The sequence below is a fragment of the Galleria mellonella genome, unplaced genomic scaffold, assembly GCF_026898425.1.
Source record: "Galleria mellonella isolate WM207_F2 unplaced genomic scaffold, CSIRO_AGI_GalMel_v1 utg184, whole genome shotgun sequence".
Lineage (NCBI taxonomy): Eukaryota > Metazoa > Arthropoda > Insecta > Lepidoptera > Pyralidae > Galleria > Galleria mellonella.
The window spans coordinates 5188791-5202000 of NW_026442025.1; the positions used below are offsets into that span (position 1 = coordinate 5188791).

General features: G+C 32.0%; 1 protein-coding gene across 3 annotated transcripts in view; it reads right to left on the reverse strand.

The window, feature by feature from the left end:
* Nucleotides 1–689: 689 nt before the first annotated feature.
* Nucleotides 690–13210, reverse strand: part of LOC113512181 (stromal interaction molecule homolog) — a 63199-nt gene continuing 50678 nt past the window's right edge. For all 3 annotated transcript variants that reach the window (XM_052893914.1, XM_052893913.1, XM_052893912.1), the window contains 4 exons: nucleotides 8967–9060; nucleotides 8159–8338; nucleotides 7460–7710; nucleotides 690–6359 (listed from right to left, as the gene is read on the reverse strand). In XM_052893914.1, coding sequence (XP_052749874.1) covers nucleotides 6205–6359; nucleotides 7460–7710; nucleotides 8159–8338; nucleotides 8967–9060 — 680 coding nt within the window. In that variant the 3' untranslated portion in view covers nucleotides 690–6204. The remainder of the gene's footprint in view (nucleotides 6360–7459; nucleotides 7711–8158; nucleotides 8339–8966; nucleotides 9061–13210) is intronic.

A 13210-nucleotide genomic window follows, 5' to 3' on the forward strand; every position in this document is an offset into this window, starting at 1 on the left:
TATAATGTAAAGGAACAAAAATTTTACTACATACACATTACATTTACGAGGTCTAAAGGACTGAAGGGAGAATTTTGGCGGCATTATCGTATTCATAAACATATATGAGAGTCACTTCTGCCCAGTATTTTATTCTTATCCATTTGAAGTTAGTACAAACATTAAGAGTAATACTTGTAGTCACTGTGTACTAAATCCATACTTAGTAGCTAGGAGTCTCATCAGTAAGCAAATATTTATTGGACTCGATTCTGAAGCTGAACTTATCAATATATTTTAATTTGATAGTTTTGTGAAATTGCTACTTTATGAACCATTATAAACTAATCCCCTTATTCATAACAGTGCCAAAAACGTATTTATAATATATAATAAACCTAATTATTAAAGTATTTTCTTTTTCTCTTGCACTTTGCTCAATTTAAAAGAAAGTGACAAAACAATAGTCAAAATAGGTTTGTAGATTTTAGTTTTTATGAATAAGGAGATAGATTTTCAATAAGTTCTAAATCTATTAGAAATTTGGTTCCTGTTTGTCTTAATCGTAAAGATTTCACTGTGATATATAACTGAAATTTTAATTTTAAGAAAAAATTACTAGAATGGACGCCGTCCCACTGTCGCATAAGCACTGTGTACCAAATTAATCCTGAGTAATCGACAAATAAATATCGAAAAAAAAAAACAGATTCGTAAGATCACTTTATTAATTTTCAAAGATGTAACAATATATTTAGGTATCACGATTTGTCTTTTTAACATTACGCGGTCAGATCTGTTCATAAAATATACAGTTGTGAAAAAAAATTCTATAGTATAATATCTAAAATAAAGATCTACTTTGTGACGTATTTAATTTTTACTAGTTGTAATCAGAAGGTTTACCAGCATGGAGTAGGTTATAATTATTACTCTTATATAGACCATTGAGACCATATCCATATATCCATATATATATATGTACCAACATCAAATCCATTCAACTTGACAAAGTTTATTTATAATAAATTAATTCATCACAACCACTGTTCAACATAGATCGTCCTCATATTTCGAATTAATAATTTTTACGCTTACATTTATAACAAATTACTAAGTAGGTAGGTGTATATACAAATAAGACGATCACAAGCTAAAGATAAAGATTAGTAAGTTTTGACAAAATATCTTTAGAATTATATTTGATAACTTATATACATAATATATATGTAAATAAGAAGTCGCTAAATAATCACAATAAAGTTATCTTCGTTTCTAAAAATACCAAGTAATCAGGAGATTACTGTATTACGAACTATCGGGATTAATGTTTTCTCTTTTCAAATATGTGTGAAAAGATTATTGCTTTCGTTTGAAAAGCGACATCTTTTGACGTTTGACCAAGTTTAAATCTGGACAAGATATTTTGTTTATGGATTATAAAAACTTTCACAAAGTAGATCATTTACATTTTTTCTATAATTCATTACAAATAACCTGACATTTCAACATGTCAATATTTCTTTTTGTACTCAATAAATAATGTAGGCATTTCACTATTACACTAATAATTTCGATTAAGTGCATGCATTCTTACGCTCGATTGCATTGACGTAACCGGTTTCTAGATTTTTTTCTCTTTAACACTGAATAGGTGCTTAAGCTTATTGAACAAATACCAAAAAATCTAAGTGCCACAACCACTCTAATGCAGCTTTTAAATATGGCAGCTTATCGAATGATCACAATTATACAACAATTATTTTTAAGGTTTATCCATAATTTACAAGTTGATATTCAATTATATACTAAGCATTGTATGTATTCATTAGGTGATGCGCAACAACGATGCAAATCTCTGCTATCTAGAAAAAATGAACCTCCCTTAGACAAGGGTAAATATATCATAAAATAATGTTTGTTGATGATTTTATTTTCTTTAGGGATTTTTGACTTATGGCAATTCCACAATACTAAATAAATATAATGTGTTGCCTCAATCATAACCTAGTGAATACATAGCTTAACTTACAATTTCAACTGCGGATTTATGATAAATCCGTGGACGATGAAAGACAAACCTTTTCATAATAACAACAGTAAATTAATGAAAAATCAATATTTCTATAAAACTTTGAGCCGTGCACTGTCTCAGTCTGAAAATGTTAATTTAGCACCAAAATTGCCTTAAATTAATCTACGTACAGCTAAGAACAATATCGCTATACTAAGGTCAGGGAATGACGCGATTCGGCGACCATTATAAACGATAGACCGCGGTTACACGGTAAAAGCAAACTTTCCTCTATATCAGCCACTTATTCGCACAACACGTATACGTGTACAAATTTAGAGGTTTTTTTTACCGGACTTTAAATATATGAGGATTAACTCCCGCCTTAAGAGCGTTCATAACGAACTATGGAAACGTCGTCAATTATAAATAATTTTCAAAGACAATTGAATTCTTTTTTAACATTTTTCAATGTTTCTGATTGATTGTTATTTAAAATGTCTTCTACTAGTGAATTAATACGTTAATCAAGCAATAATATTCTTATTAAGCTGTCATTGAAAATTTAAATTTTGATGGCAAATATGTATTTTGTTAAACGCAAAATATAATGAGGTATAAAATTTTTCATGTTAGATATAATTACTGTTTTAATTCGCAACGGAGAAGTTGCGAAGTAATAGAGTATCTTGGTATGGTCATGCTATGCGCAGAAACGAAAGCCATGTTTCAAAGAAACAGTTATGAAAGTGGATGGATGTAAAGGCAGGGGACAACTGGAAAAAAAGGGTGGAAGGACTGTGTAAAAGATGATATGGATAAAAGAGCAGTGAGCTCGGAAATGACAACTGACAGGGCTTTGTGGAAGAAGAAGACATACTGCGCCCACTCTAAATAAATGGGGAAAGGCAAGATAATAATTCACGTTTTAGTTCGCTAGCAAAACACTTAAGAAAATAATAAAAAATATTAAAAAATGATAAATTATTTTTAAAAATTTATATATAATTATGACGTCGCCACACTTCGGTAAGTAAACGGTAAACGCTCTTAAAAACATAGAAAGTCGAGACAAAGGATTTTTTTACCGGGGTAAAAGTAGGATTCCCATGTGTAGGACAACGTTTAATTTCTACCACAAGTGACTTATAGCTATTTTTTTTTTTTTAATAATAATAATACCTATACAACACATCAAACCAAACAAGTGAATAAAAAACGAGCTACATAAACACACGTCATTATGAACACTCACTAGAAATAATCTAAGTTACAATTATTGTTATTTTCTCTATGTTTCCAGAGTGTTCATAATTTAATAGCGCAAAAATAATAACTGTAAGTCACATGTCAACGTTTTTCCTACGTCAACTTGAAATCGAGGCAAATTAAAATATTAGGGTTGTACAACCTTAATACTTTCGAGTTGATTTGACGTATGCTTAGGGTTGCCATAGCTGAATAATACATTTGAGGCAATAATAACAAACTTCCTTTGCTCAAGAATAACGTCGCAATCTCCCGCCAAATAAAAAGTACCTACTTTATTATTCAATATTCATTATTTATTATTATTTGGGTATTTCCAAAAATTTCATGGCAATAAGATATAATAGTACCAGAAGCGAAACTGCAGATATTCCCGCAGGCTAGTAACAAAAATTTGATAGGAAATCAGGACTTTCTCGATTCTTAGTGTAGACGACCTCTTAATGTAGGCTTGTATCTCATACTCATAAGTAATGAAATTGATATACATATAATAGATATATCATAGAAATGATATGATATACAATGATCCACATATGACATACATGAAAGCATGGGCAGTCATATCAAATAAAAATTAAATACTGGTATTTCATACCAAATTATATAATATAGTTATACTTTAGTTAAAATTGGGATGTAAAGGATAACATTGTTAATTTAGGAAATGGATTTCAATAGACAACATTCCAAATTGACAGCGTTTCATTGTATATATTGGGGCCACCCATACGTTATTACCTCTGTCGATAAATCATGACAGAAGTCACAATTGTCTGGCTCGAAGCCCTTTGCGACAATTACTTTTATGTACAAAGATACGTAACTACAAATATATATATATATATATATATATATATATATATATATATATATATATATATATATACATTGGGGAAATAGTATATAAATCTATTATCGCAAATAATACATCTAATACATTTTCATATGTAATCGTAATTGCTCAAATTGAAACAGGACATCGTTATTACATGACTATATATTACTATAAAGTATATATAAGTCCTTATTTATAACGTCAAACCTTTATAAGCTTAGCTATTAAAGAATTTTGTCCTTTTCATTTGCACTAATTTCTCAATATGAAAGACGATGACAAAACATCTTAATAGTTAATGTCGGCTTGTAGAACGTTTTAGTTATGAATAAGAAGGTTGGAATACTCCAAAAGTTCCACAGTTTTATTTTACTTTCAATTGGGACAAATGAGATGCATATCAAAGTCGAATTATCCCAATTCCTTATGGAGCTGTCCACTATATACACTTAATTAAAAAAGTATGTATAAACATACCTTTTTTTGTAGTGACACTAATCCCCCTGTATTTTTATTATTTATCTATTCATTGATGTTTTTGATAAATATTTTATATATAATATTTGATAATTGATGCCAATGGAAGCAGGCAATATGTTGCCAATTTGTATTAAGTCTAGTACTCGATGAAAATAAAAACAATAATACACATATTAGGTGTAATATTTCAATATATGAAGTTCTAAATAGAAATAAAGTATGGAATTCCTAGGATATCTTCATACAGAAATCAACTTGTGTTGTTGATACATTAAAAACAGTAGGCAAATCAAATCGCCTGTAAATAATAATATTAACCCTTCTTTGCATGATTTTTTTATATTGATGTAATAAATCAAGGTGATATCATTCATGTTCAAAATTAAAGGAAAAATGGTTAAAAAAATTAATTTTATAGCTATGTTTTTTTTTTCTGCAATGGACATTAAAAAGGTATCCAAACACGATCAACTTACAGTGAACTTGTTCTTTTATATAATTTTTGGGCATTCAATGTTATGATGGAAATTTCCACCATTATGCAAAGAAGGGTTAAAATTGCCTTGTTTATCTGAACGTTATAAAAAATCGAAATAAATTATTCAGTCAATGAATAAAATGTTGCCAGCACGAACTACACACAATCAAAAACCGGGTTATGAAAAAAAACTTTTTTTTATAAATTTAACTATGAGGAAGACATACGATGTCATATATGTAGTCTTATATAATTACATTGTTTTACAAATATGAATTTATTGATTGCAATTCGACATGACAATTGTATGGCTCAGCCATAATTGATCACCGAACAGTCATGACTAAGCATTTTATTAAACGTGCAAATAATACGTAATATATATATATATATAGAAAGGATTGCACCGAGGCAATCTGATACTTAGAGTTCAGAATCTTTAAAAACAGCAGATAATACTAAAAATTTATGTTTAAGAAATCAGAAAAATACGAGCCTTTTTTTAAAACAAGCTACCATACCAGTGATGGAAAACTACTATAATATCACATAAATTTTGCGATTGGCAACTTGAGCTATGTTAAACAATATATTATTAATTTTATTCTCAATTTAAATAATTATAATTGATATTGTTAACTAATATACGGTACTCGCCTTCAGTGTTGCCCGACTAGTTACAGATTCCGGTAGAAGTCCTCATTCCTTATTTATGAGCCATGTAAAATATAGCCATACAAAATAATAATGTAGAACCAGCGAGCTATTTGTTACTGAATAGACAAGTTTATTGTTGTATAAATAATAGTAATTTGTTATAATTAACTATATCAATTAATGCGTACAATTGTACAAAAACAAAATAAAAACGACATTGCTCCTTATTCATAAAAACGTGAAACATCTAATAACCTTTTTTGTTGATTTGAAAGAAAATTACAAAACCCTATATATAATAGGCAAACTGTATCTGAGGGCGTTTTATTTTTTAGGAATAAGGGCGTTAATCTATTTAAATATTAATATCAATGTAAAATGCTACGACACGACTGTTGCAATCGACACTTATTGTGCATTCACTTGATAGACGCCGCGGCTAGAAAGCAGTTGCGGGCAGAGCGATCGCAGCTCCTGGCGGCAGCGACGTCACGCGGGCGTTTTAGCCTTTTTACCGAACGGGAGATGAATGCGTCGCTTCCTAGCTTTTGGCACGTTCTCGTCGTCCATTAGCGAGGAATCGGTGGACTCCTCTTCGGGCGGCGTGTTGCTTGTTGGGGTCGGAGCGTCCGAGTGGATTTGACCTGTAGGACAGCATATAGTTGGTTTTAAAAGCAGGAACTTTAATTGTATTTTTTTTGTTACGTTACATGTACAATAGTAGACTATATAATGTAGGGGTTTTTTTTTAATAGATGATAATGGAATGATAACCCTGCCTGCGCTATCGGTATACACTGGCGGGATATCAGTGAGGGATGATAAGTGAGGATGAAAGGGCAAGTCAGTTAGCCCATTATGACGTATTCAATGATATAGTCACGATGGTTTCCAGGGGAAACCGCGTGGAGGTCAACCCGATACAGTTTAATGATAGGAATGGGGACTAACCTTCCCATTACTAACAATCCCTTCCTCTTATAATGTAGGCTTTACTCTTATGTTGGTCCTATAGATTCTATGGATTTTTTGTAGCATGTACATATAGTTGTCATAGTAGGACGCTTGTCTGCCATATTCAGTCATAGAATTCACGTATAAAAAAATAATAAAAATACATAGTTATAATAAAAAAGTGCAAGCTATATAAAAATATGTATGCCGGCTATTATGTTGCCTGCAAGAACCTATATATAAAATATTCTATATGTTGAATTGAGATATAACATACACGTGTACCAAATTTAGTTCAAATCCATTTTGTTTATACGTGATTGGAATACAAATACCTTTACAAAATCTTATTACTTTATTACTATTTTATTACTAGTAAGAAGTAGGATTATCACCCGTGGATTTAATAAAAAAAAAAATTACCCTTTTTTATGCAACTTAGAATGGCAAACAAGCTGACGGCCCACCTGATGGAAAGTGGTAACCATCGTCTATAGACATGAGCAGTACCATGGACATAACAGAGTATACTGTTTCGCCCATAATACCTGCCATGCGTTGTTATTCCTGAGGACTAAGATGATCCCCTGTACCCTGTTAATTCACTGCCATATTCCTTTAAACCGAAATACAGTCATGCAAACACAACAGCTTCACGATAGAAACAAATGGGGCAGAGGTGCCGAACAAACGACTTTTGTACAAAGTCTCCCTCTGGTCTACTCTGAATCCAAGTGAACGGAAGCATTGAAAAGAGTAATCAAGTTTCCAATGTGAGTGTGCGTATTACCTTCCGCGAGCGTCTTCTGCTTGGCGAAGGGATGGCGTGGCGGAGGGCGCGGGTCGTCGGCCAGTGCAACTACGTCGGTGCTGCGCGAGCGCACGATGGCGCCCGACGACAGCGGCCGCCGCGGCGGCGGCAGCGGCCCGCCCGCGCCCCCCGCGCCCCCTGCCGCCGCCGCCGCGCGCATTGATGCACGCAGGTGCGGCTGCGATTGAGAGTGGACGGCCCGCGTCAACTCCTCGCCCGTCCAGTTCACACTGGCAAGCATAAAATTGTACATATTACACAGCGCCATCTATAATTTCAAACTTGGAAAAACTATTATTGAGATAATAACACCACGCCGGCATAGATAGACCAACAGTGTATGCCGGCTGCAAATCCAGCGACCCGGAGGTCGTCGCCTCCGGAGTAGAAGCCAGGGTAATGGAGTACGCCCCTACCTCGCCCGCCCACACATGATGTATGGGCGGCGGGCGAAGAGAAGACCCTGTTATTAAATACATGCTATGTATTATATGTAAAATTGAGCTTGTGTGTTGTGTATCTCTCTCTCTCTCTCTCTCTGTGTGTGTGTATGTATCTCTCTCTCTCTCTCTCTCTCTCTGTGTGTGTGTGTGTGTGAGGGAGAGGGAGAGAGGGATATCAATAATATATGATATACGTTTTGTAGAAATGTAATATAAAAAACTATCGTTGACTCACTTGTCCCCGCCGAGCACAAAATGCACCTGGTCCCTCCGCCTGTCATCGACTGGACTTTTCCTCACATCATTTATGGTGCTCTTCATTCGCAACTCCTCGGTGGACACTTTCTTGTCGTCCCGCTTCTCGTCTAGCCGTCTCTCTCGCGCCTCCTGCGCGAGCCGCTCTTCTAACTGTAATCTAAATAAATTGCACATGATTATATTTATGTTCTCGCTATTGTTTTCGCAACTGCACGCATGAGATAAATTTGATACAGGAAAAGAGCCTTACGACATGTTGTTTTTCATGCACGTGACGAAAACGTATCTACCGGCAGCCTTGTTTGCCATTTTATGTTCATCATAAAATGTTTATCTGTAGAACAAAAATGTATCGTACAGTCATCAAGTAGATGTACGAAAACCCAAACAGTGCAGTGAGGAGAGTTCTTGGAATTAATTAATTCACATGTCATTTTGTAGTAAAATGTATATTAAAATGTTAATAAATTTAATGGAGCAAATAAATAATTAAATTAACACTGACATATTGAAATAACATAATATTATAAAAATAAAAAAAATAGTATTAAGGATTCCAACTGTTACATAAAACATGTACTTATGTTTTTTATATTTATATATCACCATGTATTCCACGTTTCAAGTAAATAATAAATAAATACGATAGTGTGTGTATCTCACGGAGCTAAAGCCAGTTTAAATAGAACTTAACGAAAAGTTAAGCCAAGTTTTATTGAAATTATAACAGAAACACTCTTTGAATTAGTGACAAATACAAACATACAATCAATCAACATAATCACCTTGCTTCAGCGAGTCTCAAGTCCAATGGATAATGTGGTGGGTCAGGATCCTCACTGCCTGATGAATCTTCCCTCCATCCGAAGTTGTCTGCGACTGAAATTGTTTCTTACATTCAAGTAACGAGTAACTTCAAATAAATTTTGACGAATCGAGACTATGCGATTCTGAGCTGTAATGGCCTTACAAGAATGAGACGCCAGTCATGCCATCTCATTCTTTTTTATGTATGTGATAGTGTAAATATAATTACAAATGGATTCGTTTCTGAATTCTCTTTAGGAAAGTTTTATGAACTTATCATAAGCATGTATGAAATAATCTACACATATTTTTATCCCGAATAAAAGAAAAGATTATGTATAAGCATATATGGTGAATGTTAGTTGATAAATGATGCAAATCTAACTAAATTATCTTACCTCAGTCGTGTCATCACTGTTGCCATATTAACACTGGAATCAAATCCAAGGTAAAATCCTTGCAACACTAAGGATTGGTGGCATTTGGGAAAGTAATGCAAAATAAAACAAAATCACAATCGTAAAAGGCTTTCAAACGTGCAAAGAAAATATAATTATTTTTTTCTTTATACAATGTGTAAAGTAATTCATAGAAGTCTCAACACTTTTGAACTTAAAAATGATTTAATGAAAGCTGTTCGTGTATTATGCAATTTTTTTTTTAAATCGAACATAGATTTTTTATATGCAATGTTTTTATACATTTTTAAATAGAAATTCTTCTATACAGTCAATTTGGACTAATAAAGCTTATCGTATGAAGAAATACTTATAAATGCGTGCAACAACCAAAAGTGTTTATTAATTAGTTTCAATTGGATTTTACTTTATCTACTATTTATATTTAATTGTAAAACATGCACAAATATTAGAAGAAATGATAAAAAGCCCACACCAATAAAAGAAAAATATTAATAATACATATATTTACAAAACTATAGTGAATGGAACGTGCACAACGAACAGTATATGTACTTAAAATTGTTTGTTTAAATTTTTCAAAATTAAACTCTTATAAAATTATTTCATACATGCTTTATCATACATTTAATTTTTGTTTTTTTTTTAATATTGTGTTGTTCTAAATAATTTTATGAATCTAGAACATTTAAAATTATTTTGAATATTGGCACAAAACTTTGTAATAGACAATTGAATTTAATTGTATATTAATGTCTAATATTACAATAGATAATACTATTGACACAAGATGGCGCTAATCTGTAGTTATTAGTAGTAATAATTACATAATTAATATGACAAATTCGAGCCTGGTAAAGGGTGAATAAAATAAAGTCTAACTGAAAAAGGTAGTACAAAATTCTTGTATATCTAATAAAAAAAAAAAAGGTCTGACCATTCCAATGCCAATACTCAAATAATATAATGGCAAAATACTCAACAATAGACAAATACAAATGCATGAAAGCTTCCTATCGATTGTGATAGCAAATAACCTTCCATAAAACATTTATTAAATTAAAGTATAATTAAAATTACATAGGAGATTATCTTGTTTATGTGTTACAACAAAATAATAAATAGAAACTTATATAAATAAACTGAAAATAGTCCTTCAGATCTGAATCAGGAACTGTAAAATCATCACGACGGTTAACCACGGAGAACACTTAACTTATATGGACAAAACTTTACAGGAGACCCAGAAAATATAAAATTTTAAATTTATACCAAATACGATATAACAACAAAGTTCGTAAGTTGATTTTACTATCAACTCTTAATATATATTAATGTTAAGATTATTTCTTTATGCAATATTAAAAAATAAGATAATTAAATTACAAAAATTTTACAACTACTTTCTGTTATTTATGAGGTATTGGTGGTTAATCGTCGATTAAGAGATTATTCTATTCAATCAAAGATGTCTATCAAAATTTGTGGAATCAAAAAATAAATAATAAATAAGACATTGCCCTTTGATTATGTTTTGATGCTACATGCTACAGCAATTGTTATCACCTCATGTGATAATAGATACATAAATGGATAGAACTATTATTCTATAAAAGATTAATTATTAAACCATCAAGAAAAATACTACAAATAAACGTAATGTAAGAAAGAAATAAATATATAATATTTACTTACAGTACAACAAATGAAGGCAAAATATTCTCATTTATAATAAAAAAATAAGACAATATATTCTTAATTTTTATTATAAATTAGTAATTTATATATAAAAAATAGTTATGAATTAAAATGTTAAGTACAAAATATAACATTTATTTTGAAAATATAAAAAAATTGAGCAGTACAGTTTTCCTGCTTTAAATTATAACTTATCATTATAGGTACTAAAATGTCTTTTATATTATAAAGAGATATGTCTTATCCCACTCGACAGGAGGCAAAACTATATGTGTATTTATTTGTAGATATATATAGATATTTGCCTTGTCTATAGGACCTGTCTTTTAAGGCACATCTAAAACCAGAGTCTAAACGAAATTATGATGTAGAACGTAGACGTAAGAATAAATAAACATAGCATAGACTAATTGGAGATAGTTATGCAGAAAACATCTGTCTTATGGTTCATAAGAGATAGTTGTTCTCTGAATAACAAGCTTAGTCATCTCCTATTTTTTTATTTACAAAATAGGCCCATAGGTAAATATTTCATAGCCTAACATACATATTTAATAATATATTCTTGAGACATCATGCCGACGAAGTGTGATACGCCGTGTCAGATGGCCGTCCTCGAAAACGCTGGAAAACATCTTTCGGCCCAAATTCTTCCATCATGAGAGTCCGTCTGTACTCCCACCAAAAATGAAGTTAACATTATGTTATGTCTATAAGTTAAGGACATCATAAAGGAGATAGTTGTTATTTGCATAACTACTCATTAATATTAATAAAACGCAAAATAATCAGACCTAACTATGCACGAACATTCGACACAATAATGTGAAATCTCTTATATCTTATATCGTGCCCCACTTCTGGGCAAAGGCCTTTGTGGTATTAATAAATCTCTATTTAGGGGTTAATCAGGCCATCCCCATATTTATTACTTTATATTATGTATCAAAAATAATATAATTATTTATTCCATCAGTTGGGTGAGCTTTAGTCTCCTAATACGCTCATCCGGGGGGAAAGGGATTGTTAGTAATGGAGACTGAGAATCCCATTGCTAGCAATATACCAAGCCAGGTCGATCTCTTCGCGGTTCTTCCTAGAAACTATCATGGTTAATTCCTGACGAATTCATCATGATGGGCTAACTGGCCTGTTTTCATTCTCGTCTATCACCTTTCACTGGTGCTTCGCCAGCGTATCCCGTTAGCGCAGGCGGGGTTACCATACCATTTTCACCCATCAAAAAAAAATACGCTCATCCAGGAAATCATCGGTACAATTATACATATAATTTATTAGTTATATTAAAATTTAGAGATAATATATAAAAATAACTATTATTAAAATATTAATTATTGTCTTTCCATCTTCATGTAATCAGAAGCTGCCTTGTACACGGCGAAAGAGGGTCACAATTATATAATATTTCTAATCACTAATTGAGTTCCGTTACAATTATATCAACAATCCGAATATAAAATTGCCTTGAGAGTTACATACTAATTAAGTATAGCTTTAATATTAAGTGCCATATAAACACACTAATTGTTCATTCCTCAAACTAGGATACTCAGTGAGATGAAAGACCAGACAACTTTTTTTTTTATACTCCAAAGTTGGCAAACAAGCCTACAGCCTGTCTGATGGCAAACGGCAGTGACTGTTGACCATGTCCATGGACGCCTGCAACACCAGGGGTATAATTTTCGGTCGGTCATTGCCTACCTGTAAATTTACAGGGTACAGAGGAATAACACCTGAGTCCATCATGGGCGAAAGAGTATACTCTGTTATGTCCATGGTACTGCTCATGTCTATAGGCGACGGTTACCACTTTCCATCAGGTGGGCCGTCAACTTGTTTGCCATTCTAAGTTGTATACAAAAAAAAAACCTTGAGGAAATCTTAATATTGTCTTTTATAAGAACCCCATACTGTAGTCTCTAGGGAAAACCTTGTTTTATTATATCCCTAATAAAACAATTTCGAAATGGAATTGTGGCATCTTTAAAATAGATAATACGTGTATAATGATATTTTAAAAAGTATATAATATATTTGAACAATTAGTGTTTTCATTTAATTAAGTCATGAATGTAAAAACT